We start from the raw sequence: 26,916 nt of genomic DNA on the forward strand, positions 1-26,916 counted from the left end.
CCAGAGCGCCCCGGGCGACTGTGGAATTTATAATAAAGGCACGATTTCCAAACCAAGTTTGGTGCTCTCCTGCCAGCAGCACTTCCAGATAGCAAAGTCTAGGATCTTGTTTGTCCACCTCAGTAAGAGACTGGATGAATATGAGTTGCTTTCTTCATTTAGACCCTAAAATATTGTTGAGAGCTTTTACTTGCTTTCGTTCTGTTCATGGGATGTCGTTGTTTCACTGTGAAAGGTGGCGAGGTGTGGAGATGGGCAATGACTTGGGCAACAGGGATGTTTGATGCCTCAATTGCACGTTCCATACCTGAAACTGTGTGTAAAGACATCATGTGGCTTTCCCAAACGTCTGGGAAACAGAATGATGCTGTGTACCATCCCCTGCACGGGCAGAGCGACTATTTGGTTGTGCCACAGCTGAGCTGTCCTTTCTTCTCTGCAGACACATAGAGAACTGGAAGAACTTGCAGACATTGAATGCTGTCGACATGGAGCTGTACACAGGACTCCAGAGGCTGTGAGTATGTCCTGCGTTTCGGGGAGGAGAACAACACTGGGCGGCCCCTTCTTTCCAGCAAAGAGCTGGGGCTTCCCTCCATCTGCAGTCTCCACGCCACGGTGTTCAGAGCTTGTTTAAGCTACTGGCTCTGCTGTATTTTGCCATGAGACTCTGTAAATGGAGATGAAGTGCTTTTTGGTCCTTGCTGGGTCTGCAGGAAGGAAGATTGCTAGTTCCTGACAGCTCTGTCAACACACATCAGCCCTGACCTCTCTTCTCCCCCGCTGTTCTGGTTCTGGGCTTGTGTGTTGTTCTGACTCATTTCAGTCCCACAATGCAAACTTCCAGCTGTCTCCACCGATCCTTCACTGCTGGGCTGTGGGTCCTCATTTAGTGCAGTTGTCATCCCTGTGGTGCTGCATGAGAAGGGAATTGCATCTCCCTGTCCAACCGTCCAAGCACTGGGGGAGGCCAGCTGCGAGTGTGATGGAGGGGAAGCAGAGGTCTGTGGTATTGAAGTGCCTTGCCAGGCGCTTGGGAAGCCTGGCCAAATCAGTATACCACCTTAATTCCTTATACCACATAAGTATATATAATCAGTATTCCACCTTATTACTGCTCTTAATTCCTCCTCCTGGAGCTGGGAGCACCCAGGGTGCTGCTTGTGTGAGCTGTACGGTGTTGCTCAGGGTTAATCAGAGACTCTGCTAATGTTTCACTGGGAGCTTTGCATTAGGTACAGCTTGAGTGCAGGCTGGAGGAGAAGTGTGTGTTGCTGCACGCTCAGTAACCAAACCCCAGCAAGCTGTACTTCTCGCACACACAGATGCACACCCTGTAAGCAGGCTGCCTGCTGTTCTCATCTCAACCAAGAGAGCAACAGTGGAGCTGGGCATACATTTGTTTGCAGGAGATAATGGTAAATCCTGGCCGTAGTTCTAATAGAGTTTCTCCAAAACAGGGTGCCAAGAGGATTCCCCCTTCAATATCCCGAACTCCCTATGCAAAATGCTTTCCCCTCCTTAACAGAGCAGCAAGCAGAAGGGTTTGAGGGAAGGAAGGTGGCAGTGCTGGGGGTTAGGTTTGCTGTGGGAGCAGGCAGCCCTGCTTTTAGAGGAAGAGGAGAGAAGCAGGTAATGCTCTGTGCCACCCCAGCAAGCCCATTTGGGTGTGGAGGAAGAGTCTTGCCCAGCAGCTGCTCTGTGCCGAGCCTGTGCTGTCACCGTATCAGATGAAGCTGAAAGGCCCAATTTCCTCTTCGCTTGCAACTCCTAGAGGCTGTCTGGGGAGAGATATGCCTCCTGGGAGGGGAGTGGAGGGCTCCCAGCACACCTCAGGTGCTGAATGTGGGGTTTTAGAGCGGGGTTTTTTTTTGCCTTGACTCCGTTGCTGCCCTTCTGCATCTCTTTGCAGGACAATCAGGAACTCAGGACTACGAAACATCCAGCCACGCGCCTTTGCCAAGAACCCTCACCTGCGCTACATGTGAGTGCCATCCCCTCCTGCGCCCTGTTCCCTCCTTCCCTGCAGAAAGGCCATCCCCCAGAGTGCCTGGTGGGGAGAGCAGTGGGAGGAAAGGGGATGCTGGTGGGGAAAAGGGAGGGAGAGTTGGTAAAGGTGGGGAGGAGGAAAAGCGAAGGCGTCGAGAAGTGAAATGGGCCCTGAAGCAGGATGGGGTGAGCTCCTGCTGGGTAGCTGATGGGTTTCAGTGTCTAATAACTGGCCTGGCTTTGATTGCCACCCTAACGAGCGCCTGCATCGTTAGCAGCCTTGCAGTGGTGGTTGTACATATCTTTCTGCAGAGTTTGGGGAGTGGCTGGAGCCTGCCCTGCTCATTAGCTTTTTAACCAAAGGGTGCTTTTCTAGCACAAATCCTGGAGCGTGGGGCTGCCACCTCTGTTCCTAATTATTGACTACTTGAATTGACATCTGCAGTGGGCTTGGGGTAGGGATGTTTTGTGTTGGAGCCCTATTATCTGAGACGCTGCACAAGTGTCCAGCTTCAGGGGCACTGTTAGTCATTGGGTATGGTGTCCTAGAGAATTCCACCATCCTGGAGTCCAAGGGCTCTGATTTCTTTACTAAATAAGCATTTGCTTTTCCCAAGGCAATAAAGAAAAGTCTGAATTTCAGGCCAGTATGCAAGCTACTACGTGGGCTTGAAATATCTCATCAAAGTGACTGTGTCAGAGATCAAACCCCTCTCAGCTCCAGTATAGATATAGAAGGTGAAAAGGGGTTGGTGGGAAGCCACTGGACTTGGACATGAGCTGGTGGGCTGGATGGAGAGTGTGTGTATTGCTGCTCTTTGGAAATGAGTGCTAGTGGCTTCTTCCATGAAAAATGGCTGTAGCACTCACCCATTTGAGTCTGCAGATGCATGTGGCCATCGATATGGACATGTTCCTGGCAGAGGGAGATGGATGCGACCTGCAGAGTAGGATAGATTTGTCTTTTGATGTCTGCTTGGAAATGATGTGAACTGAAAACCCCAAAAGCTTCCTTTTTGGAAAACCAGTTACAGTTGCTAAGTTACGGTAAAGTACTTGCTAAATATGAGATCTGCAGTACCAAAGGGCATGCATAGTTTAAGGGCATGGTGAACAAGCATGAAGCCTTTTTGAGTTTAAAGAAGTGCTTATTTTGTCATCATAAACCCTTCTTAATGCTGACCACTGGGATTTTCCTGATTTCTGTGCTTTGTTATTTTGATTTGTTGTGGGTTTTTTGTGTTTTCTGTAGTTGTTTGTCACCGCAAAGGGTTCTCTCTGAGTATCTCCCAATTGATTTTTGGGGGGAGGAGGTTTGTCAGTTGTGCAGTTGCTGTTTATGTTTCTAGCAGGTAAAATGAGCAGTATTTGATTCCTGATGAAATTAGTTTGGATATCGCAGGAGTTTAGAAGGCCACATGTGCTTGTTTCGAGGCTGAATGTGTCATTAATGTGTCCACATGCAGCTGTTGCTGCTTTTTCCAGAAGTGTTTGTTTTTGTCTTTTGAGATTACTTTTGAGATTGGGGGGGGGAAAAAGGCAACCTACATCCATCTTGTGTCAAGAGTTAAGGTTGGTATGTGATGATGAAATATGTGTTTGTTTACTGCTTGGACCATGTAAGATTGATCATGTTCTTAACATCTCTCTTTCCTTGCCTTTTGAAGCTCGAGGCAAGTAAGTATATTATTTGGTTAGTGTTTGTCGGTGGTTTTTGATGCTGTTCCTGGGACCCAGCAGGGTGGAGGTTTGCAAGGTGGATGTCCTCCATGGTGGATGCTGGGTATCTGGGGACGGAGACCTGGTGCTTGCAGGGATAGTGGCTCTCTCCTGCACCCCAGATCCTCTCAAGCCATGGTGCCGTTGATCCCTCACAGCCAGTCTGCTTTTCCTGGGTGTCTCTCCCCATGATGTGGGCACCACAATGGCTCCAGAGGATTTTTTTTACTCCCTTTACTTGAAGTTCCCTCTGTGGCCGCAGCACTACCCAAGCACGTTGGGGTACGTCCTTGGCTGTTCGGCAGCTGCTGCCTCCTGGGGAGCTTGGCTCGCAGAGGGCCTGACATTTTCTACAGCTGCTGCACGTAGGAGCCAGGGATGAAAGGATTAATAGAAATGTCACTCTGCTGTAAGTCTTGGGCTGCTGTAAGCAGGTACGGTAGCTGACAGGAGTGAGGGGTACTGTCCCATTCCCCTTGCAGCTGGATGGGTGTGGGGATGGTGTGCTGAGTTGCTGCTATGTGTTACTGCTGCCGCCCTGGTTTTCCTGCTCCTTTGCTGGCTGTTTGCCTAGTTGGAGGTGGAGATGAGTCAATAGAGAGTAAATGTGTCTAATAAAAGACAGAGAGGTTTCACTGCCTGGGGTGGCTGGCATGGGGCAATGGGGACCCTGGGCTGCATCTTTGCAGGGGGTGGGGGGAAGGCAGCTGCAGACTGGGTCTTAGCAGCAGGAGGCATTTTTCCCCACTTGAAATGCTGCTGAAATGAGCTTGGTTTTTTCCCTCAGTGCCTTTCATCAAGGTTTCCTCCTCTCAGATGGGCCAGATAGCTCTGTTTTCTCCCAGCAACTTCTATTTCTGGCCCTTCCTCAGTGCACGCACTTGTCTTCAGACCCCAGCTGTGCAATCACAAGCAGATCACTTATCCCAGCTCTAATTGCGGGAGTTCAGGTTTGTGGGGGTTTGTTTAAGATAATGGTTCTGGATGAGGTTTGGCTTGTTTTCTCCCCCTGCTTCCCCATCACAGAGTCAGGGAGGAAAGGGGAGAAAGCCAGGAAGGGGTTTTCAGCCTGAGTGGTAGACCTGAAAGTGCTCCAGAGTGCAGCCTGGCAGGGTCACACTTGTCCTGTAAGGTTTGAAATTAGCTGCCCAAGTGTGAGGGGCCTGAGGGCAATCTAATCAGCGGAGGGAGTGGTGGGTGATTGGGAGCCTGAGGTGTGGATCTAGAAATAGCTTTGGATCCCTCTCCCTTCTCCTTGTGAGAGGAGTTAGGGATCTGTGTCTTGTCTGATTGTCAGTGCTGTGAAGCCTACCTACAGAGGCAGTATATCTATAACAGTGGCTTTTGTGATGTGAATCTACCTCTTCTGTTGGTGACTGGGCTGAGGCAAGTGACATCTTCCAGAGCAGGTACTGGCTGAATGTTGAATTGAGATGGATGTGAGTCTCCAAACTGGATGTCAGCCAATATCTCTTTTTGTGCCTTTGCTCTGGAGAACATCTTGCTGGGTAAAGTTGCATTGGTGGGTTCCTGATCCTATTTCTGTGCAGCTTTGACAGCTCTTTGGCTATTAGAGGGGTGGTTCTGGAGAACCAGCAGGTCTAGGCTGTGTAAGTTTTTTGTAGCCAAGGAAGTTACCATTAGCAGGTGAACATAGGATTGTTTGGTGTTGGCATAAAACCTAAGTAGGTTCCTAAATTTGAGATGTATATTCAGATGCCTTACATATTTATTATGTCATCTTGTTTAGTATAGTTTATTGAAAAAAGTCTTGTGTGTCCTTCTCCTAATGACACTGGAATGTGGCAGGTTTATTTGAACTTGATATCCTCACAACTCAAATCCTCTATCAAGTTCCTACACGTACCATGAAAACAGAGTAATGGCAAGAGAGGTACTAGTAGCGCCTTGTGGGGAATAGTACAACATTATCACAGTCATCATGAGGTGTTAGGAAGTGAGCAGGAGAACTTCACAGTGCACTGGGAAGGACAGGACTTGTTTGCTGCTGGCTGAAGTGTCCAGCCTTCACTGGCTGTGGGACAGTAGAGCTACACATGTAAGAGTAGGCTCCTAGTAGGTTGTGCCTAGAGCCAGACAAGTTGATGTTTGCAGTGCCTGTATCCCACTGTACTCGGAAGCGAGTACTTAAGAGACTGATTCCTTCTAAATGCTTTCCTGGCTGCTGCGTACTCAGCCAGCCAGTCAGGATGCACTGCCTTGTATTTGCAGAGAGTAATTGTGCACACCTTATTTATTGTGTAGTAAAGAAAACAAATTAAGGCTGTGTAATTATGGAGACAGGCACACTTTTAAATAAGGCTTAAGTAGTCAGATTTCTGTGTAGAAAATTAATAATTACCATTTCTGTCTGCATTCAGAGGCTCTTCTTTAACTGTCTTCTGGAGTTTTATATGTGCTTTAAATTGGTTTGTGGGCTGGCCAAGACACAGCTCATGTCAAAGAGCTCTCTCAGTGTTGCCTGCCAGAGCAAGGATGGGGTTGAGGATCAAGCTTTCTCTTCCAGTCTTTACCTAAGGGTCTTAAAGATGGAGACCTTGGAGTCCCTCAGCATAACTGTTTTTTTGGTATGGTGTGTTCAGATCACCTTGTGCTCCACAGGCTTTTTTATTTATGTGATCCTGGCAGGAATGTACAGGGACCTGCTTTACCTGGTGTGTTTGGTGGTTCAGCCCCAAGCAGTGGCTGAGTACCACACACCACTCACTCACTCCCAGAGGAGACGCAGCCAGAGCCTCCGTGGGTTGGGATAAAGACAGTTTACTGACAAAATCACTGTGGAAGTAGAACAGTAATAGTCAATTATACTCACACCTGGTGATAACACAGAGTACCTTACTGACCCAACAATTACAGGGTGCTGCATGACACAAGGATGGACCCAATGCCCTGGCCGCATTCAGACTGCTCTGGTAGGGTTCCTGGGAGTCGTGCAGTGTCACGTGAACTCGTACCCTGGTATTGGATGTAGGTTGTATCTTTCATATGGAATTCCCAGAGATGTGTTATGGCTTGAGGCTTTGTTAGGAATTGAACTAGGCTGCATCTCTTGAAAATTGAGGTGACTGAGGCAGCCCAAGGTTGGTGAGTGGCTCTCTGCTCTCTTCAGGGCTGTTGCAGGACAATACTCAAGGTCCTCCAACAACTGAAGCCCATCTGCTTTCAAAGGGCTGCAGGCAACCATCTTGCAAGGCTGGCAAGCTTCTCCTCCTTTGCATGTTTGGGAGCTTGATTGAGGTCTTACACCAAATAAGGAAATAAACAAAATATCAGGTGCTGAATTATTGCAAGTATATAACTGTTCACTCTCAGTCATAGCTTGAGGGTAGTTTTCTCCTGCTTTGTGGTTAATGATATATTGCTGTGCTCTGAAAGAGCCATTCATGTCTACCAAGCAGGGTTAAATCCTCTCTCTTGCTCTCCTGCTGTAACCAGCTCCAGGCTCTGTGACTGCCTGCAACCCTCCACTTGATTCTGGATGTCCTATTACCCTTCCTCCTCCTTCCTGATGATTTCTACGTGCTTTGTCCTTTGATTGCTGCACTGCTGTCATACCCATCCTGGCAGTGTCTTCCTAACCCAAACTGTCATGTGTTAATTGCTCTTGATTCCCCATCTATATTCTTGAGTCTGTGCAGCCTAACAAGTCTGTGTGTGTCAGCTGGGGCACAGTGGATGACTGTATGTGAGTGCTTAGCTCACTGGGAGGATGAAGTAAAATGCATTTACCTAAACCACCTCCTTGATAGTTTAGTGTGCTTTACTTTGCTTTTGCAAACGACTAAATAGGAATTTAACTTCCCTGTGAGTAATACAGACAAAATAAGAAGAGATTTAAACAGCCTTTAATTTCTGTTAGGTGGATGTTCCCTTACGATCCCATCTCCAGCAGGCAGCTTGGATGCCCTTTGATCCCATTTCTGCTCTAAGGATGTTCCTGCTTCAGCTCCTTCTAGGAGCAAATCTCTGTGCTGTGATTTATTCAGGGAAGCATTTTCCTCCATGTGTCTCCAGTTCCTCTATAAAATGCTGGGCGTGCTTCTAGCACAGTCACTAAAATAAACAGTGGTACACCTCCTCTGCTTCCATAAACTTTCCTGTTCTGCTCCCCATCTGCTCTGTCCCCTGGATGCCAATGTAGTGTAGGTCCTTGCTGATATGCTAATCAGCAGCAGTGATTTGATGTCATGTTTATTCCCAGTCATTTCCGCAGGTGACTGATAAACAGTTAACTGCAGCTATTCCTTTTTCCTCAGAGGTAGGTTCTGTGTTGTACCAGCCATTGTGCATGAGGCCAGAGGAGAGACCAGTTCCCTGCAGGACCGTGGCTTTCCTCAGGCTGGGTCAAAATCATTTGACCTGCATTGAGGGCTGGATACCTAATTCCTGACTGCAGGCTGCTTCACTCTGCTGTGGAGAGAGAGTTTATTGTGTTGTAATAGGAGGAGGAGTGGGGAGTTTGACTTATGTACTCTAGTGGGACCTGAGAAAGAGAAAGTTTCTAGCTCAAACACCTTGTGGCAAGACTTGCCCTGCCTCAATTCCCCATCTGAAAACCTGGAATAAGAGCATTTGCTTTCTCTGCTTTTATTTGATGTATTTGCAGCATTAACACCTTGTATGGTTTCCAGTGAAGCCTGGACTTGAATAGTGGGTTGCTGTTGCAAAGTAAGATGAGTTAATAATGCTATCACAAGTATTTGTTGCCTGCTCAGATTCTTGTGTTATACCTATCACTCTGGTACCTAGGCTCTCATGATTCTGTTGTGGCTTTTTCTCCTCTTTCCTTTGAAGTATTGAGATGTTCCTTCCAGCTGTGTTGTGTGCCTGTGAGGCTTATTTCCCTCTCTGAATTTTGATCAATTGTCTTTTGGCAGACCTGTGAACCAGGCAACTGGGGTTTTGCAAAGGTCCTGGTTTTCCCTATTGCCTCTTTAAAAAAGTCTGCAGACAATGCTGGGGATGTTTTGAATGAGGCCGTTCCTGCACAGGAGGTGGGGTGTGTGTTTGAGTCTCTTTACACACCTTGCTTTAGGATTGGGATAAAATGTGAACTTGAGACAAGTTGGAGCCTTTGAGGGAGGCCCATCCTCTGTGACATAGTCCTTGCTGTGCAACAACAGCCTGATGGATGTCTTGTGAGCTTCAGCTCAAAGAGAGGCCAAGCATTCCTCTCTGATGATGAGGTCCTGAAGACAAGGTACGGTTTTGTCTTGGTTGAAGCTCACTACATCTCTCGGATCACCAGCAGCATGCAAAGAGCTGATTTCTGGGGATCTGGGCATAGCAAGGACTGGATCTTATTTGTAGGCTTTTGAGGTCACTGCAGCATGAAGATACTCCATAAACAGCCCCTGGCTGTCCCTTTTGCTTGCTCCCCAAACCCTGTGGCTCAGTTAATTAGATGTGGCACAGGGCATGTCTTAGCTGCCTGTGCCAGCCTGAGAGATGCTGTACAGGCAGGAGGACATCTCCAAGAGGGACCTGAGGACACAGAAGCCTCCTTGAATGCTGCTGGGGGAGAGAGGGAACAATCATGGCAGGATGAGTGAAAGTTCAGTGACCACACAAGTTGCCTCACCTGGGATTTTTCTTTCCATGATACCAATTTAGTGATGGTATGATTCCAGGGCTGGTTTTGCCTTTTTGATGTACAGGCAATAAGCACCAGGGCAGAAAAATAGAAACATTAAAATCATATGTTATTTGAGCAATAAGATACGACAGGGCATGAATGATGGGACATTAATTCATGATGGTGTGTGACTAGGCAAGAATTTAAATGTCATAAGTTAGGCAGTCGTGTGTTTTATTGGAATTATAAAATTTTATTAGGAAAAACGGGTGGAGGCATGGAGTTTCCCACAACCCCCCTCCCCTCATTTGTATTTGTGAAGGGACGAGCTGTGAATTATGTCAGATATGAGAGACCCCAGGATATTAGCAAGGCTGCTGTAAGAGCCTGAGCTTTGTCTTCCCTGGGAGCTGTGGGTGACCGTGTAGGCTTGCTAGGGACTGAATGAGCGTGTTTCACATCCCCAGCCCTCCAGCATGCATGGGGACACATGTGGCCATTCCCAGGCTGGCTCTGCTGGTGCCCATGGGTGTCCCTGTTCTTCTCAGTACATGATGTACTAAAAGGCTGGGTTAAAGATACTCCTTTATCTTAAAATATGGGTCACTGTGAGGTACGTTTTCAGATGAAAAGACTAATTCCCATGAAGGTTGGGGTGTCCCGTGGGCTGGGCCGTGGCCGGCACCTGCGCCCCGCGGGGCCGCGTTTCAGCACCACGGACAGAGCCCGCAGCCTCCGGCCGGCCCCGCCCGCACCACCAGCCTCCGAGACCCCAGCCCGGTCCGCCCTCGCTGCCGGGGGCTGAGCGTTGCCAGTCTGCAGCCCAGGTCCGGCTTTCCTGGCTGTGGCTGGGCTTCTCTGCCTTCCACCTCTGCCTTCCACCTCCTGGCTTCCACCTTCCTGCTCCCAACGCAGTTCCCCAGCCTCCCATCTCCTCTGCCTGCAGCTGGGCTTCCCTGCTGCCCTACCAGCTCTGACCTCTCTGCCTGAAGCCTGGAACAAGCCACCCTGCCTGCAGCATGGACCCTGGCTTCTAGTCTTATCCCCAGGCCTCTTGGCCCTCTGCTTGCAGCCTGGCCTCTGACCCAGGCTTCCTGTCTGCACTGAAGCCTCCCAGCTTCCCTGCTTCTTGCTCAGCCCCAGTGTGCAGCTTGGCCTCCCTGCATGCAGCCCCTGCCTTCTTTGTCCTTCTCTTGGAATGACCTCAGTCCCTTTGAGCCCCAGCGAAGCACCCCAAGGGCAGTGGCTGTGCATACCTGGCACCTGAGAGGTGACCAGCCTGGTTTTGCTGTCAGGAGCACCTCTATTCTTCCCTCTCTCCTGCCGTGAAGCCAGTCTGCTGAGATGCCTGTTTGACAGGTGCCTCCAGGCTTTGTTCTGCAGTGTGAATGGAGCCACCTTACAGCATCGCTGCCCTGCTGCTGTCTGTGGGTTTCTCACATGAGTAGTTCTCTAGGAGACCTGCTGTCCAACCTCACTGTAACCGCAACCCGTGGGCTTTGGCTAAGTGTTTGTTGTATCCAGTTGTGCATGTTGATAATTGTGGGTAATTTGCTGTCTCAGAATAATGAAGGAATGCCTGCTGCAGTCTGAAGCACTCAGTGCTTCACAGTGATTAGTCTTTTAATATGAAAATATTCCTCACAGTGACCAATATTTGAAGATAAAGGCTGGGTGAAAGATACTCCTCCTTTTTAAGTACATCATGTATTGAGAAGAACAGGAAAAATGTGACTGATGTGTCCAGACATTCTTGTGTTTTTTGGCAGAACTGGTTGCCAGAGACGTAACCACCCCAAAAGCAGAAAAATGTTTTTAAGTGAGGACTGTAACAAGCCTGCTTTGCTGGACTGTATTGCTACCAACAGTTCCCTGAGGCATGTGTGCCTGGGGCTGTAATGAGGCACATCACACCCCAGCTCAGGTGGAGCTGCAGGCAGGTCTCTGCTCAGACTATTACTCCTCCCTGTGTGCTCAGCTGCTGCAAACAGGAGCCCAAAAGCCCACACTTAGGTGTGCTCCAGGCATCTTCTGCCTCCCTGCTCCCCATCCCCACCCCACGAGCCCCTGGAGGGAAGCAGCAGCCTGGTGTGAGGCAGCTCCCTGCTTGATGCTGTCTGTCTCCTAGGCTGAGTGTTTTTCTTGCCGTTTGATGAAGCATAGCTGGAGCACGTCAGCCTCACCTCCTGCTGTGGCCAGGAGCCTCTGCTCAGCATGGGAGGTGGCAGCTGCCATCTCCACTGGCTGACAGTGGGGTCCCTTTGGTCCCCATATTCCCCACGTGTGCACCTCCCCATGCCAGCCTACCACCCGTGTGTGCTCCCCAGCTCTGGTCCCTCATGGTGCCCAGTTGCTGCTCACAGGCCCCTTGTGCTGTCGGTGCAGGTAGCTCTGCTCTCCGCCGAAGTGGGGCGAGTGCTGTAGGCTAATGGCAGGCTTTCTTTTCATTAGCTGGTGTAAACACAGCTCCTTGGCAGCAGTCTGCTTCTCTGAGCCCAGGAAGACCACTTTTCCTTTTATCTATAATTTAGTGAAGTGTCAAGCCACAGAAGTTTTAACGATAGTAAGCAGCAGAAGACATTTATTTATTTGCTGTAAAGGTGGGTTTCGTTCCAGGGATGTGCTGGGGTTTTTTAACGCTTCCCTCACAAGAAATGTTGGCTGCTCATGCAGCCTCCCTCCCAGTGTGTTCAAGCGACCTTCCCTGTGAAGCTTGCCACTGCAGTTCCTGCTTGGCTCAGTAGCTTTCCAGCCCCTCTCCCACGCAGGCAGGACCTGTGGGCCAAGTGAACTGGGAAAGGAGAAGCGAGGAAAATATAGTGAGGTGGGAGTATTCACGTGCTTGGTGAGTGTAATGAGAGAAAAGGGAGTCACAAGTTCCCCATCTTTCATTTTCTCCTGCTGCTGTGCATCTCTTGCATCCGCTTCCCAGACCAGCCAGGATTTGAAGGATGAAGAGAAACAGGGAGGGGCTTCTTGGGGATTACATGCAGTGCTTGCCTTCTGTCAGTTGATGAAGCTGCCAGTGGTGACTGGAGGAAAAAATGGATCCACGTTATATGGAAGGACCAGGGCTCCTTCCTGAAGTGCAGGAAGGCAGAGGACAGAGCTCAGGAATGGTCAAAAATGAGCAGGGAATGGGATGTGGCTGTGGGAGGGACAGGGACCAGTTTGGAGAGAGAGAAAGGGTTGCAAGAAAGGATTGGAGCCAGAAGTAATTTGGAAAAAAGGTTGAAATAGAACAGAAAGGCGATGACATGTGGAAAAGGTGATGAGGAAAATGGATCTGGAGAAGAGAAGAGCAAGGGTTGACTGGGAAGCAGCATGTATGTAAGCTCTGCAGGGGTAGCAAGTGTAAGGGAGAAATGGGTTTGCTAGCAAATACTTGGGAACGGCACCTCTGAATTAACCAGAATCTTCCTCTCCTGCTTCGACGTGGCTTTGGAGGCAATATTAGAATCTTTCTAATTATTTTTCTTGGACGAGTTTTGCGATCCTGATGATATTAATTATTCTTAAAGGTCAACAGCACTCACTTGAATCCCCTTCTGTTCTATCGTGTAATCAGTTAATTAATTGGAAACCATTTAGCAATGTCTGCTGAGAGCTTAGCCTGCCTTATGCCCTGTTGTTTTGCTGTAGCTGGGAGATACATATATGTGTGTGCGTATGTATATTCATATTTGTACCCCTTCCTGCAGAGCCCTTGGTCCTGTCCCATCCCACTGCAGCCTCTGCCACCCCTTCCCAAGGCAGGAAAGGGGTGCTCAGGCCCAGCTGTTTTGTCTTTACTACTGCTCTGCAAGAGCAGTGTTTGAGATTATTCAGGGCTCATTGATTTCTGGGCATTCAAGTAGGTGAAGACTTGATTTATTTTAATATATATATATATATATACACACACACACACATCTGAAGCAAGAGCCCTCTAACAGCTGAGGGTACAGCCCTAGTTCAGGAGGGAGTGTGAGGACCAGACCCTGCCCCAGCAGCTCTGGGCTCAATGTGTTGTGGTTGAGGTGCTCATATGGACCATGTCCAGCTCTCCCAGTGCTTTCCCATGCATTTGGGGTGATGTCCCAGCTGGGTTGGTGCCTCCTGAGCTGCTTCAGTGTATTCTAGGGAGAAATGGTGGAACACACACAGGAGCCTGGAAGGGTATGTGTTTGGGGTCTGGTGTCACCATGTACTAGGAGATTCTGGGAAGTGTCCTTTGGGCATGGCTCTCCCTGCACTGTCTCCTTGAGCTGTGCTTTGGTGTGACACAGAGCTCTCTTCTCCTGCACGTAGCGACTGGGTTTGCTCTGGGTCCACTGGAAACCTGTGAGTAGGATGTATTCCCCAGTTGTTCTCTGTTCCTAGCTCAAAGAAACATGCAATTTGAAGAAAACTAGCAGTATAAACCCAACCCCTCTCTGGAGCTGTCAGCTGGCAACCCTTGTTCTTGATCCGCAAGCATCTCCAACATTATGTCTCTGTGCTGGAGCAGGAGAAAAGCCCAGCCTACAGTTATATTCCAGTCCTAATGGGTCTAAAATTACTACAGTTTGGAAGAGAAGAGTTGGGATGGAGCCAGAGCAGCCCTGAGGACATCTCAGCTGCATGAGGGCAGCCATGGGGAAGAGCTCTTGCATGCTGAAGGTTGATTTTTCTTTTCTTTGAGCAGAAGACTGGCATGTTCTGTGGAAGCTGCTGGACTCTGCCTTGCAGGAAAGCTGGCAGGCAAAGGGAAAGCAACTGCAGGGCTGACCCAGCTTTTAACCTTTCCTCGAGTCCTCTGAGAGCCCAGATGTCTGTGGAGGAGAGCAGTGGAAACTGCACGCAGCAAGGGGGAGATGAATGTAGTCCAGAGGGCCAGATCCCTGCATCTGATCTGCCTCGAAGCATAGGAGACCATATTACCCACATCTGGCAGTGGCCTCCCATCTGTACCGTGTACTGAACCAAAACTGTGAGCAACAACAAGCTCTGTGAGGGGTGATTTGTCTTCAAACAAAGCTTTGTGCAGCTGGAAGATGCCTCAGAAGAGATGACTTGGAGGGTGTGGAAGTGTCATGGGGTTGGAGATGGCCTTTAAAATGGCCTTTAAAGTATTTTGGGATAGGCTGGGATGAAGGCAACAGCAGGAGATGGCTTGCTGCATTGGCAGAGGCAGTAGGAGGAGAGGCGTGGGGCAGATGTGCTGCTGGCACCCGCCCGTGGGAGCCCTGTGACTGGGGGCGTGGTGCCTTATGCCTTCCCAGTTGCTCTGCAACTTCTGTTTTGTAATGCTATTGTTTAAAGAACAATGCAGGAGACCAGCCCCTTCCACCTCCCTCAGCCCTGTTTCAGTGACAGTTGGGATTTTACGAATCAAAGTTGTGCAACTGGGAAATACAGAGTTGGTGGCTCCTCCTCTGGCATCACACCTCCAGGGATAGTGCAGTGTTTCTTCTTAGGTGTCACTGATGATGGTCTCTTGCTCTTGTCTGATGCAGGATGCTTTTTGTTTGGGAAGTTACTGCCAATTCTGGCTCTAGCCCTAGAGCAAGAAATGATTTTGGGGGGAATGAGATGATAGTGTGATGGAAGATGCTGTGTGATGCTTGCCTTACAAGACACAGGATGGTACCTGTGGCCAAGAGAAAGGAGTTGTGCTGTGCAAACTCACAAAGATTGAACCTCAGAAGACTTTTGATTTTTGCTGTCTTTGGGATCAGTAGTGACCTGAGTGATGGATGTTAAGGGGTTGCTTGAGATGCAGAACTGGACTGCAAGTAATGCCAGACCATGGCTGGAGGACCTCTGTAAACTGTCTTGCTCCTCTGTAGTGTTCTGAGTCCGGACAGGGCACATAAACAGAACTGCTGGCATCTCAGGCTGATTGATTTAACACTGTGTCCTGTTCTAACTCCACTTTCTGGGCACACAAGACTTGTGTGCATTTGGCATTCGTTGCCCAGTGCTTCTGATGGGCTCCATCTCAAATGCATCCTGCTGGGGCTTTGTGCTGAGCTCCTGGAGGCTTCCACTGAGTCGAATATTTGCGGAGCCTGATGTGTGGGGAGGTCTGTATGGCCACAGCTTCTGGGACTTGCTGGGGTAATTTTAGCACATTCATTAAGAGAGGACAGTACATTTTTTCCCTTAATGAGCAAAGCTGCTTACTAAACAGGAAAAGGAGGGAGGGGGAAAGGGAGGGCAGGGCGGACGATGGGGAGTGTAACACTGCTTTTGGAGGTCACTGGAGTTATCTGGCAGGGACGAGCGAGCCCCAGAGTGACTTTCCAGCATTTTTTCTGGTTCAGATCCAAAGCTTTAGCAGTTAGTTTGCAGAAATGGAGCCACCCCTACATCTGTAACAGCATGTGAAGCTGCTGACACTTTGGCCACCAGTGTCCAGCCAAGGCTGCAGTGAGCTGAGAGATGATGGAAGCACCCGTTGTGCTCAGAGCAGAAGGGATATTAAGGGAATCCCACGTGGTGCCACCGGCGTATTCAGCGCTGGGGGCTGCAGCTGGGGATGTGCCTCTCTCCTCTCGTTTCTGCCAGGCAGTTGCTGATGCTCCCTCAGCCCCAGCTGCTCTGTGCAGTTAATCCCACCCCCCTGGATCAGGATTATCAGAGCTGGCACCATGTTATTAAAATGTGTGAAAAACTTCTCTCGTGAAGGAGTAAATGTGTCGGGTTGGAAATAGGGGTGAGTTGGAGGATGGAGATGTGTGGAGGAGGTACAGGCAGGAGAGTCCCTCCCCAGCAGCAGCATTTCAGCCATTGCATTGGACTGAACTGCATAATGTAGCTTACAGTTTAATTACAGGGGCTCCTGCTTGTTGGTGTCATTAATGAGGCATCTGGCTTAATTTAGCTGAATAAAAATGGCTTTAATAGTGGAAACACTTCTGACTGCTGGGTAATTGAGGGAAGAGAAAACATGGAATCTCTTCTTGCACTAAAGTCCACTTGTCCTGGGCTGCATGGATCCAGAGCCCTCCCTTGTCCCATGTCCATTCACCTCTTTTCAAGTCCAGGAGGAGGATGGATGGAGAGAGAGAAAGAGAGAGAACTGGGACTTTGCTGTCACTCAGTGATGGTGTCCCACCTTTGAGGCATGCATGGTGTTGCTGGTGGAAAAGGTTGGTGGGGCTATGACATGGTGACCCACATGCAAAGCAAGAGGCTTAGGAGCATGGCCACTGTGGCAGGAGGAGAGTGAAGTGGTGTTGAGCCTCGGTCACAAGTGGGTTTGGGTGTTTGCTGCCCTGTACCTGGTCCAGGTGGGCTCCATCCAATCACTTGCCCCCACACAACTCCTTTGAAACCTGCTCCAGAGGCAAAAAGGGAACTAGCAGCTGTTTCTGAAGACTCTGTGTGGAAAATAGCATCTTGTGAGTGATAGAGAAAATGTCCCACGGCAAAGAAGCAGTTTGAACGTGCTCCAGGAACATTGATGGCAGATCTACCCTGAAAAAAGACAGGTTCCTGTTTGCTGCTGAGAAATACACATGGAAGGTGTTTTGCTTCCTTCCCCCTGTGTTTCATCGACACATGATGTGCCATATTTTATTACAGGTGGAGCTGATGCACAGGCTGTTAGAAAGGTTGTCTGGCACGCTCTGCTACAGGACTGCTTCCACTTTCCTATAACTCTGCCAAATTTTAATTGCTCAGGCTGAAGTTTTCTGTGCTGGGTGTCTGCTCCTGGATGAATTTATTTTTTTAAAATTACTACTATTTCATCCCACTTTTGAATAAACCCTGCTCAGGTGTTTGAGATAGTGTACAGGAGAGAGGGAAAATGGACTGTTTTTTCCAAGCTAGAATGGTGATGTTTCTGTTACAGTACCTGCAGCCTCCTTTTGTGGAGGGGAAGAAATTTTGTTAAAGGCCAGATCCTGCTTGGTAGACTTGATTTTAGTCTGGGATGTTTCCTTATGGGAGTAGAATGGCTCTTGATCTGGTTGGAGGGGGAGAAGTTTTATAAAGGAGCATATAGAGGAGATAAGGAGTGATGGTCTTGTTGGACTGGATGGGAAGATGTAAATCTTCCCATCTCATAGGCAATATGGGCATGGATGAGGAAATCAGGGCTGAGAAGTATTCAGGAATACCTGGAGAACAATGGATAGTGTGGTTCAGTCTGCTGGGGAAAAGTGGCTGAAGGCAAATGGGTTGGGAAGGACAGACCTGGTACTGTGTGCCCAGGGGTGCAGGAGGGTGGGGATTCAAGCTGCTGCAAACAATGGTGTTAGCATGGGGGGAACCTCACAAGCACTGAACAGGATCTACAAAGCATCAGAACTTCACCTGTGGAGCCATAACTTAATCTCCCTGTGTGTATACCTTGTCTAACTGCACAATCACATACAGTCTTCCCTGGGAAACCTGCCCCATCTGGTCTGTGGGAAGGGTCTGTTCTGGGGAGAAACCAGTGCTGTGCAGTGAGGCTTTTCTGTGGGAGCTCTGTATCTTTGGTGACAGAAGTTGGCAGATGTTACCTTTTCCACGTGGAAACTCAGCCCTGGCATCTCTGACCTTTGGAGTGTTTGGCTTTGTGGCTGAAATGGTGTATTTTTAATGTGTGTTTGTATGTGCAGCCCCTTTCTGTCTCTGCTGAGATCTGAGACCTTTGCCTGGGTCCGTTGCATGGACCTTTCTGACATTTTGAAGTGTCCAAGGCGTCTGTGTCCAACAAACGTGATCCTCCCTCTGTGTGTCTTGGATGATCTGAAACTGAGCCGTTGGTGTATGTCCCCCCCAACCAGACCTGCAGAAGTCGATGGTCAGGACTGATCGGACACCAGCTGTGCCCTTTGAAAGCACTCTCCTGCCAGATGGGTACAAGTGAAGACCCATCTCCTCTTTGCTTTGTGCTTGCTGTGGTTTTGTGTCTGGGGGAGGGAAGAGGGTAGTAGGAGTTGGTTTCCAGGGACTGCATGATACGAGAAGCGGAGCACATCTGCCTGGCAAAGCTCCTTGCATTAGTGATGATGTTTCCTTTCTCCATCTCTCTGTGTCCTAAATTGTAATAACACGATCATGCTATTTTTGATTCCCTTATTTGCGTGGAAAGCCTGTTGTTTTTTTCTCTTCTCTTTCAGAATCCAATTTTCTCTTGACATTTTTGCCTAATGTAGCAAAACATGACCTTTGAGAAAGGACATTCCAGCGAGATTCACTCCCTCCTCTGCATCTCTGCCTCTCTCCCACATCTTGCTGTCTCTCATGCATCCCCTTTTACGCTTCCTTTTTCTCCTTGTGTTGGGGGAGGGAATTTACTGTCTTGCTTTTCAGTAGCAGCGAGCTGCTCCTTCCCCTCCTACTTTTCATCTGTCTTTGCAAAGTTTCCAGGTGCTCAGTGCTCTGGGGTGGATGAAAGAAGGAGTTTTGCAATATTTCCCCCTCCCCTGCTTAGCTTCACCTGCTATTTTTTGCTGCTTTTCTAAACTTTACCGGAGACTGGAAGCAGTTTGTCTACAGCCATAGGAATGGTGGGATCTTAGTCATGTGAAATGAGGTACCTGTGGTTTGCTGTGGCTTTCGCAGCGGGATAGTCTGATGCGAAGCAGAGCCAGAATTTAATGATGCAGCACTGTGCCATTATGGTGTTTGGGCTTATTCTTCTGCCAGGCTTCTGGAGAGCCTTTGGGATGACAGTTTGCTGCTTGAGCTGCAGCAGCTCCCACTCGTAACTGTGAGGTTTTGGGCTTTAGAGCATTGCTTGGTGGCGGGTGGGACAGGACCAGAGTTGTGTTTCCCTTGTTGGTTCCTGGACAGCTGGACTATGCCCTTATCTGTACTTGCCACACCTGTATCTTTGCTTGATATAAGGTGGCAAATGATGCTTTCATCCCAAATCCCCGTTGGACCTGCACTGGCAGGAGTCTGGGATTCGCTGTCTTGGTTTTAGCTCACTTCTGCAAGTGAAACTGATTTTTGGCTGATCCTGGCTCGGCTGGGCTGCCCACTGTCACCTCTGTGCCATATCATCCTGTACCTCCTCTCTGGTCAGCCAAGAGTTGAATGAACTTCCAGGTGGTTTGTGCCACTGTCCCTTTGTCGGTCTTCCCAGCAAGCAGGGCTGACACAGGAGGGCATCTGCAGCCCTGCACCAAGCTGCCCTGCCTGCTCACAGCCTGCTTGGGTGGATCAAGGTAGGGAGGGAGCTGGTTGGGACAGGGTTGGTTTAAGCAGAAGATGTGAGGTACTGCCTCCTGTGTTTTCTGGGGGCCAGCATAGACATGGGAGGATTTGGGTCTCTGCTAGGGCTTGTGACCACCCATCCCTCTGCTCACCCATGAGCTGGTCTCTTGGTTGGTGGCTCTCAGGCTGGCCCGGTGTCCCTGAGAGGGCTGCCTGCTACTGAAAGTGATTTCATTGCCATCTTCTCACCCAAGGATTTTCTCTTTCTTTGTCTTCTGTCTGCTTCATCTGCCCCAAACATGTTTCTTCTCTCTTGATTTTAGTACTTCTCTGCTTGCTTCTGTATTCCTTTATCCGCTCTGGCTTTCAGCTGAAGAGGTGATATCTGCTGGGTTGCAAAGCTCTTCCAGATAGATGAGATTTATGTTTTTGCAAGTTTGGGCAGATGGAGAGAGGGATGGGGAGCTGTTGGCTGCTGTAGCAGTGGTACCCTTGGGTGCAAACAACACAGCCATAGCGGGGCACTTCAAGCGCGCAGCTCCTGCTGATCATATGAGAACACCTTGGGTAATCATCATGCTGTCAGTTTAACCTGACTGTTACTATTTTTACTACAATGCTTCTACTTAATTTTTTGTTCAAGGTATGGAATTAGACTTGTTCTTTCTGTTTATGGTTGGTTGAGCTTCAGATTCATGGGCAAGAATTGGATAAATCTTGCTGTGTTTGGATATTTTAAATTATTTTTTTTCTCCTGAAGTGGCACAATATAAACCATTTCCCCCCCAATCACCACTGGGAAAAAAATCTAAGTAAAATAAGAAACTTCCACTTGGGTTTGTCCTCATTAAAATCTCTATTTAGGAAATCTAAACTTGTGTCCTAAACTGCTTCACAGGCTCTCTGTAGAGGAGGATGATGAGCTCTGTGGAGGCAGTAGGGCCACGTGCAGGAGGAATTATTTACCGTGACTTTTTTTTTCTCTTGTTAATTTTCAGAGACCTCTCTGGGAACCGGCTCACCACCCTATCATGGCAACTCTTCCAGACCCTGCGACTCTTTGAACTGTAAGTCCCACCCTGGAGGTATCTCCTGGGAAAAGAGGGGAGGCTGAGTGGAATAATGATTTCCAAATAGAGCTATTTGGAAGCCTCTGAACGATTACCTACATGTCCAGTGGGCAGCACCATCCTTGGGAGGGTTTCTTGGGTGTGAGAGCATCGGAGCAGAACTTTTAACTTCAGAGCAGCTGGCTAATTAACATAGGGATGATGAACAAGTCATGCTTGGGGTAGTAAATGGTTGACTAACTCTGGGAATGCATTAGAAATACTTACTAGGCCAGATTTTGAGTGAATCTTTTCAAATCTCATCTATTGTAGGGTAGGGCTAACTGTTTTTCCTTAGCTCATGGTCATGTTTTATATTACACCCTTGCTCTCCAGAAATCGAGGCACCTCCCAACTCCTATGTGGGAGATGAGGTAGTGTCTCTCCTGGGGCACTGGTGGCCTTCAGCCTGCTGAATTATTGATAGAGCATTCAGCGTTGTGCTTGAGGAATAAGTGGACACGAAATCAATGGAGCGTTGCCCTGGTGACCTGTTTTGTTGAATTTTAGAAATAGTTGTTTGGTGGGTATAAAAAAAAATATATATGTAGGATTTGTCCCAGAGGATCCTGGGAAGCTCCATTCATCCTCACTGATGATCAATAGAGCTGTAAGCTAGAAGTGACTTATGAAAGAATAAAGACAGTCTTTCAAGTGGGAGTAAGTGTGTTATCACCGGTGTTACTGCAGTGTATTTTATTTCTGTCAAATTGTTAAATGAAAAATACTAATAGTGATATTTGAAAATAGAGAAACGCCCTTCTGATGGGGAATCTGGCTTGCAAAGTTAAAATGCTGAATTTGGAATTTGTCTTCTCGCTGATTACCGCTCTAAATATTTTTCAAGCCTGGCTCAGGTTTCAAGTTTAATAGCATGAGTCATTTGTATTCTTAGACCTTTTCTTATTGTCACTGCACCGTCTGGCAAAACTCAGATTGATGGTTGTTACCCAAGAGAGACCCGGGAGTGGAGGAGCAAATGGGGCTGCAGTCCTGAGCTAGAGGCACTGGCAGGGCCTGGGGTAATGGTGAGCCTGCAGATTAATGGGAATACTTCCAGTGGAGCTTGGTTTTGGGTGGGTTTGTTTCATTTGGTCATATTTTGTTTCTTCTGGCGTGTCCCAGGTCTGCCAGCCCAAGTCAGGCTCAATGGACCAATACAAAGCACAAAGGGAATTGTGATGCTGCTGCTTGGGCAGCAAAGTGTAGCTGATGATCTCAAAGGTCCCTTCCAACCAAGATGATTCTATGATTGTCTCATCTGTTGAAGAAATACGTGTGTGTTGTCCTGCTATGGTGAACCTGACAGGGTAGCTGGTGTGCTTGGGAAGGCCTTTGGTTGGTGTCAGCAGAGTCATTTAGGGCCAGTGTTCTGCAGCCTGGCAAATGGGAATGAGATGAATTACTTGGCTGCAGTTGGAGCTGTGCTCAGAGTGGTTTTCTTGGAGATAACACCCTGATTGATGAAAGAAGTAATACAGGTAGAAATGTGGGAGATGGCAGGGCTGGTTGGTAGGAACAGGTTATGGGGTGGGAAAGAAGCACTGATGTGGTGTGTGGTGTCCACTGTGTCCCGTTGGGAGGCTCAGGGCTGGAGCCTTGGCCAGACCTCTCCTGCCATCATGCTGTGAAAGGGGATTTGGCAAACTGCCCCCTGGGTCAGCTTAGACCTACAAATGCATGTGGGGTCTGAGTTGTTGGCTGGTTGAGTCTGGTCAAGTTTATTTTGTCTGAGGGATTGCTCTGTCACTAGTGTTTCCTGACACATGTTCCCCTCTGGGCTCCTTGTCTCAAAGGACTCCCCATCCACATGAGTACAGGTGGGGCAGTCAGTACCAGAATAACACAGTGATGCTGATCCCCAAAGCATCCCCAAAGGAAAGATATTTTGGCTGATACCTGCTGGGATGTCAGTGTTAAAAGGACAGCGGGATGTACCTGTGGTGACCTCCCTGGGGCCATGAAATTGTTATGCTGCGTTTTGGATTTAAGAAAAGACAGGGTGGAATTGTAGCCTGAGCTGTGGGCTCTGAATAATCAATCACATAAAGATGTTGGCAATTAAGGTAAAGATATATGTTAACTGCTGTGGGGTGGTCATGGTCCTAAGTGCTGGAGTGATGGGACCTGTTGATGAGGAAAAGCAAAGCCCCAAGATAGGCAGAAATTAGTAATGGAGGCACAAAAGTGGGAAATACTGTATTTTTTTATTATTTTTTTTTAGAAATGCAGAGGATGGGTGAGTAGAAGACAGATTTTTGGCACACTGAGCTCCAAGGAGCCTTCCAGAATCTGGGAGGGAGTCAGAATACATGGCCCACATAAAGTGAGTGTGAAGCACTGGTGAAAGCTAGAAAGGGAGTTGCAGACTGACATCAGCCAAGGACTTGAAGTTGTGCCAAAACTCTCTGGAAAGGGAGGCGGCACTGATCATCAGAGACTGATGCAGAGGCAACAAGCCTGAGGAAGGCAGACTGAGCAGCAGCACTTGTGCTGGGCTGTGGAGAGGCCAGAGGACCCCAGGTGCACACAGAGTCTGCTCTTCTTGAGAGAGTTAGGTCTATGGGGAGTGCTGGTGGACAAACAGGCCTGCAGTAGTTCACCAAAGGCACCTTATTGCACCCCAGTGCTAGCAAGCAATAGGGGATCCAGAGGTGAGGGGAGGTATTGAAGGCGAAACTGATGTGCAGCAAAGCAAAGCACGCAGGAGGGGAAGGAAGAGCGATGGGAGGATCATCACCAGGAGAGTGTTGGGAGAAGAGGAACTACAACTGATGTGACATAGAGATTGCCAGGGAACATGAGACCTGACAAAGCTACTCACAGTGAACACGGAGGAGGAAAGAGTAGAAGACTAATGGGAAGATCATACCATGCTATGAAAGCAGGCAGGTGGATGGGAACTTGGGGCTTGAAACAGCTGTCTGGCTGCATTGAAGGCATTGCAAGCTCTGGAGGAAGGTACTGCTTTAAAGCAGAGTTTCTGGTTCAATAGAGCTGAGCTTTTCCTGTGTTGACTCACTGAAGAGAGGATGGCAAAAATGAGGCATGTTTCCAAAGAATATTATCTTTCTCCTCCTGGCCAGAAGCAAGGCTTGGAATGGTTTCCAGTAACTCCAGCTCTAATTCCCACAGCATGGGCTGACCTTGACTCGCGGGGCTTGGGCTAATGTATGCACAGCTCTCCTAAGTCTGAAGCTGAGTATGCACCGGGAAGCATCTGACACATGCAACAGCTCATAAACATTGGACTTAAAGCCTTTCTTATCCAGAAGTCACAGCTGGTTTCCTCTGTCATGTCCTTGGCTTCCTTTGTCATGTCCTCAGAGAGCTTTAGGGCTGACATTTCAAGAAATTCCTTCCCGGAAAAGACCTAAGACTCTGGATCCAATTACATCTTTGGTTGTATAAAACCTTGTAGTCCTGAACATCTTGCCTCTCTGCCCAGACCATCAGCGTCTCTAACACCACCAGACCCTGCCAGCTTGCCCGGCAGTGGATTTCTGCAATGCTACAGGAAGAGGCTTTGGTGGGGATATGGGGCACAGCAGCGTCTCTGTTAATGTTGTGAGTCCATCTTAACACTGTCTGTGCCTCTAGCTTATAAACTTACTGCCGCCAGCAGTCACACTAATAGAGCTGTAGCCAGGCACTGGGTACTTGCCTGCTCTCTGCATTCACTAATCCAGCCGTCAGATGCCACGCGTTGCTCCTGGAGTTCTTCCCTTTCTGTCCCATCCCTCACTGGCTGGGGTTTGGAAACAACAATTCTGGCTGGACTGCCAAGAGAAGGCTGGGTTCTGGGATGTAAATAGAAATGAAAGACAAAAATAGGTTTGTTCTGTCTCTGCTGGGTGCTTTTTGGTTCTCAAGCTTAGGGAGGCGGTCCGAGTCCTGAGGTAGGGGAACATTTTAATTTCAAGTGTATGAAGCCTCAGCAGCAGTTTTATGTGAATCAAAGCAGACAGGAGAAGTGTGACAAGGATCTCAACTGTCTTCTGAGAGGCTCTAGCTGCAGGCAGCCCTTGTTTTAGGTGATGAGCAGGGAGGCATGGGACAGGGTGTGTGTCTCATCTAACTGCTTAAAAAAAACTTGCTCTGTGTGTCTGTGAAGTATGTCCCAGTACATACTGGTTTGCTGATGACATCGTTTCTAGCCCTGGTCCACCCTGGTGTAAGCTGTCCAGGCAGTTTTGGGAGGTGATGGGTACAGCTTTCCACAGGCAGCAAAGCGGGACTCACCCAAGCACTTGCAGCAGTGCTGTCTCTGGAGAGTTGACTTGGTGCTTGGATGGCTCTGGGGTTTCAGCTCTGTCATTGTCCCCTCAAAAGACACTGCAGGGCACAGTTGTCCCAGCTTTCCTCTGTCCTGAGCGGGAGCCCTGCAGTGTGCCTGCTTTGTGAAGGGGCTCTGGCTGGAGCACACCCTGCTGCAAGCCAGTGCTTTGCAAGGGGCTGGTGGATGGCTCTGGCCTGTGTGCAGGTTCAGTCCCTTTTTGGGCCAACCCCTCAGTGCAGAGAGCAGCTCTGCTTGTGCAGAGAGCGCACAGCTTGCTTCTGGCTGCAATACTTCTGATTTCTCACTGGTGTTTTCTGTTTTAATGAGCCCTTCAGAAGGTGTGGGAGCACACACAGCTCCCTAGGGCCTGTAACCAAGCAATGCTTTGGCAACGCTTCCAGGCTAAGGACACCTGTGAAAAATGCCCTTTGGGATTACTTGTTCTCTCTGGAGCAAGTCTTGCTGGATGCATCTCATGAGAAGGAAACCCTTGCCTTACTTTTTCACTGTGGTTTCACCCATCAAGCACATGACTGCAATGAAGGCCTCTTGGCTGTACTGCTGTGCCTTTTGGTACCAGTTTTCATCCTTCCTGCTGTGATGGGAGATGTCCCAACAGGATGTGGTGATGCATTGTGGCCCAACAGTGGGTTTAGACCAAAGGACAGCTTGTGTTGCCCAAGGTGGTGGTGCTTTCAGCAGAAAAGGGAAGGTGTGTTTATCTCAGCAAGCAGAGGGTTGCGGGTAGTGGGGATGTGTTACAGAAGTTACGAGAGGAAGGGTTGTAAGGAGCTGCATCTCCTAATGATCTCTGCAGTCCCTGAGGCTGGAAAACTGATGGGGTTTGAGGAGATAAATGGAGGCTCAGGTTTTTGGGCAGGTGCAGGACAACATGAGCATGGACATCCTTATGTATCTCTGGCCAGCATGGCAGAGCAGGCACCAAGCGAGGAAGGAGAGCTTCTCTTGAGTGTCAAGGCATTCTGGAAGATGAGTGCACTCATCTGTGCCCCTCCTCCCTGCGGTGCCATGTCAGCTGCTGGTGGCACTCAGCACGTGCAGCTGCTGATGGGAGTTAAATTATGCAAAACCACCTATGAGGGTCTCGATTAAAGTGAGTTATATCACTGATGTTGGGGCAGGTTGTGGGTGAGTACTGCCCTGCAGCCCACCTGCTCCTGTATTATTCAGGGCCCTTCATGAGTTAGCAATGGGCAGGGAAGGGCTGCCCATTAATTAGAGCCGTCCCTAAGTGCTAGGACAGCGACTGTCTTCAGCAGCCTCATTTTGTAGGATATTTGCCATGGAGCAGAATTGCTGTCCCGGTGCCACTGAGCTCCCTGCTGCATCCCAGGGTACAACTCCAGTTATCTGAGCTGCTGTTTGCCGAAACCATGGCTCTTACCAACCTGCTATCCCGTGTCCTGCTGGGAGCAGGGAAAACCCTGAGAAGAATGTGGATTTGTGGCCACGCTGAAGAGGATGGAAAGCCTGTGTGGGGCACTGGCAGTACCCCTTGTCGCATGCAGGGAATGCCTCATTGTTTGAATCCCATCAAATCACTGTGCTAATCTGCTCTGGTCTGTTAAATTTAGTGCTTTGGCCTTTGAGTTGCGTGTCTGAGCCTTGTACCTGTCTTGCAAAGGTTTATGTGTTTTTGACAGGAAAGGAATGAGCTAAAAAAAGGCTACAGAATGAAGTTTTAACTCTGTACTTTCTCTTAAAAAAAAAAAAAAAGTCAGATGGCATCTTGTTTTATGAGAAGGTTTGAGGTGGCATCGTTAGGGTTCAGGTTTAACACCCCTGGGTGCTACCAGAAGATCCCTTCTCCTTCTCCCTTTGCAGTACTGTATTGACAAAACAGCAGCTGCCCGTTTGGAGCTTGTTTCCAAATCCTGTTAGTTGGTGGAATTAATTTTGTAAAAGCAAGCATGAATTTTGCAGTAACACATGGAACAGACAAGGAAAACTGCTTTCCCCTGTCATACATGAGGATCTAGATGTTGAACTGTTGCTTCATGCCATCTTTAGAGATATACCCTTCTGCTTTGGGGTGACTGAGCTTGCCTTTTGCAGTGCTGGCTCCTCTGCTCCCTGCTTTG

General features: G+C 48.8%; 1 protein-coding gene across 4 annotated transcripts in view; it reads left to right on the forward strand.

Annotated features, from left to right (window-relative positions):
- Window positions 1-26,916, forward strand: part of NTRK3 (neurotrophic receptor tyrosine kinase 3) — a 212,273-nt gene that overhangs the window by 33,801 nt on the left and 151,556 nt on the right. For all 4 annotated transcript variants that reach the window (XM_084267860.1, XM_084267859.1, XM_084267861.1 and 1 more), the window contains exons 2-4: window positions 443-517; window positions 1,913-1,984; window positions 20,425-20,493. In XM_084267860.1, the coding sequence (XP_084123986.1) occupies window positions 443-517; window positions 1,913-1,984; window positions 20,425-20,493 (216 nt within the window). The remainder of the gene's footprint in view (window positions 1-442; window positions 518-1,912; window positions 1,985-20,424; window positions 20,494-26,916) is intronic.

Source organism: Gallinula chloropus (assembly GCF_964237585.1).
Source record: "Gallinula chloropus genome assembly, chromosome: 9".
NCBI lineage: Eukaryota > Metazoa > Chordata > Aves > Gruiformes > Rallidae > Gallinula > Gallinula chloropus.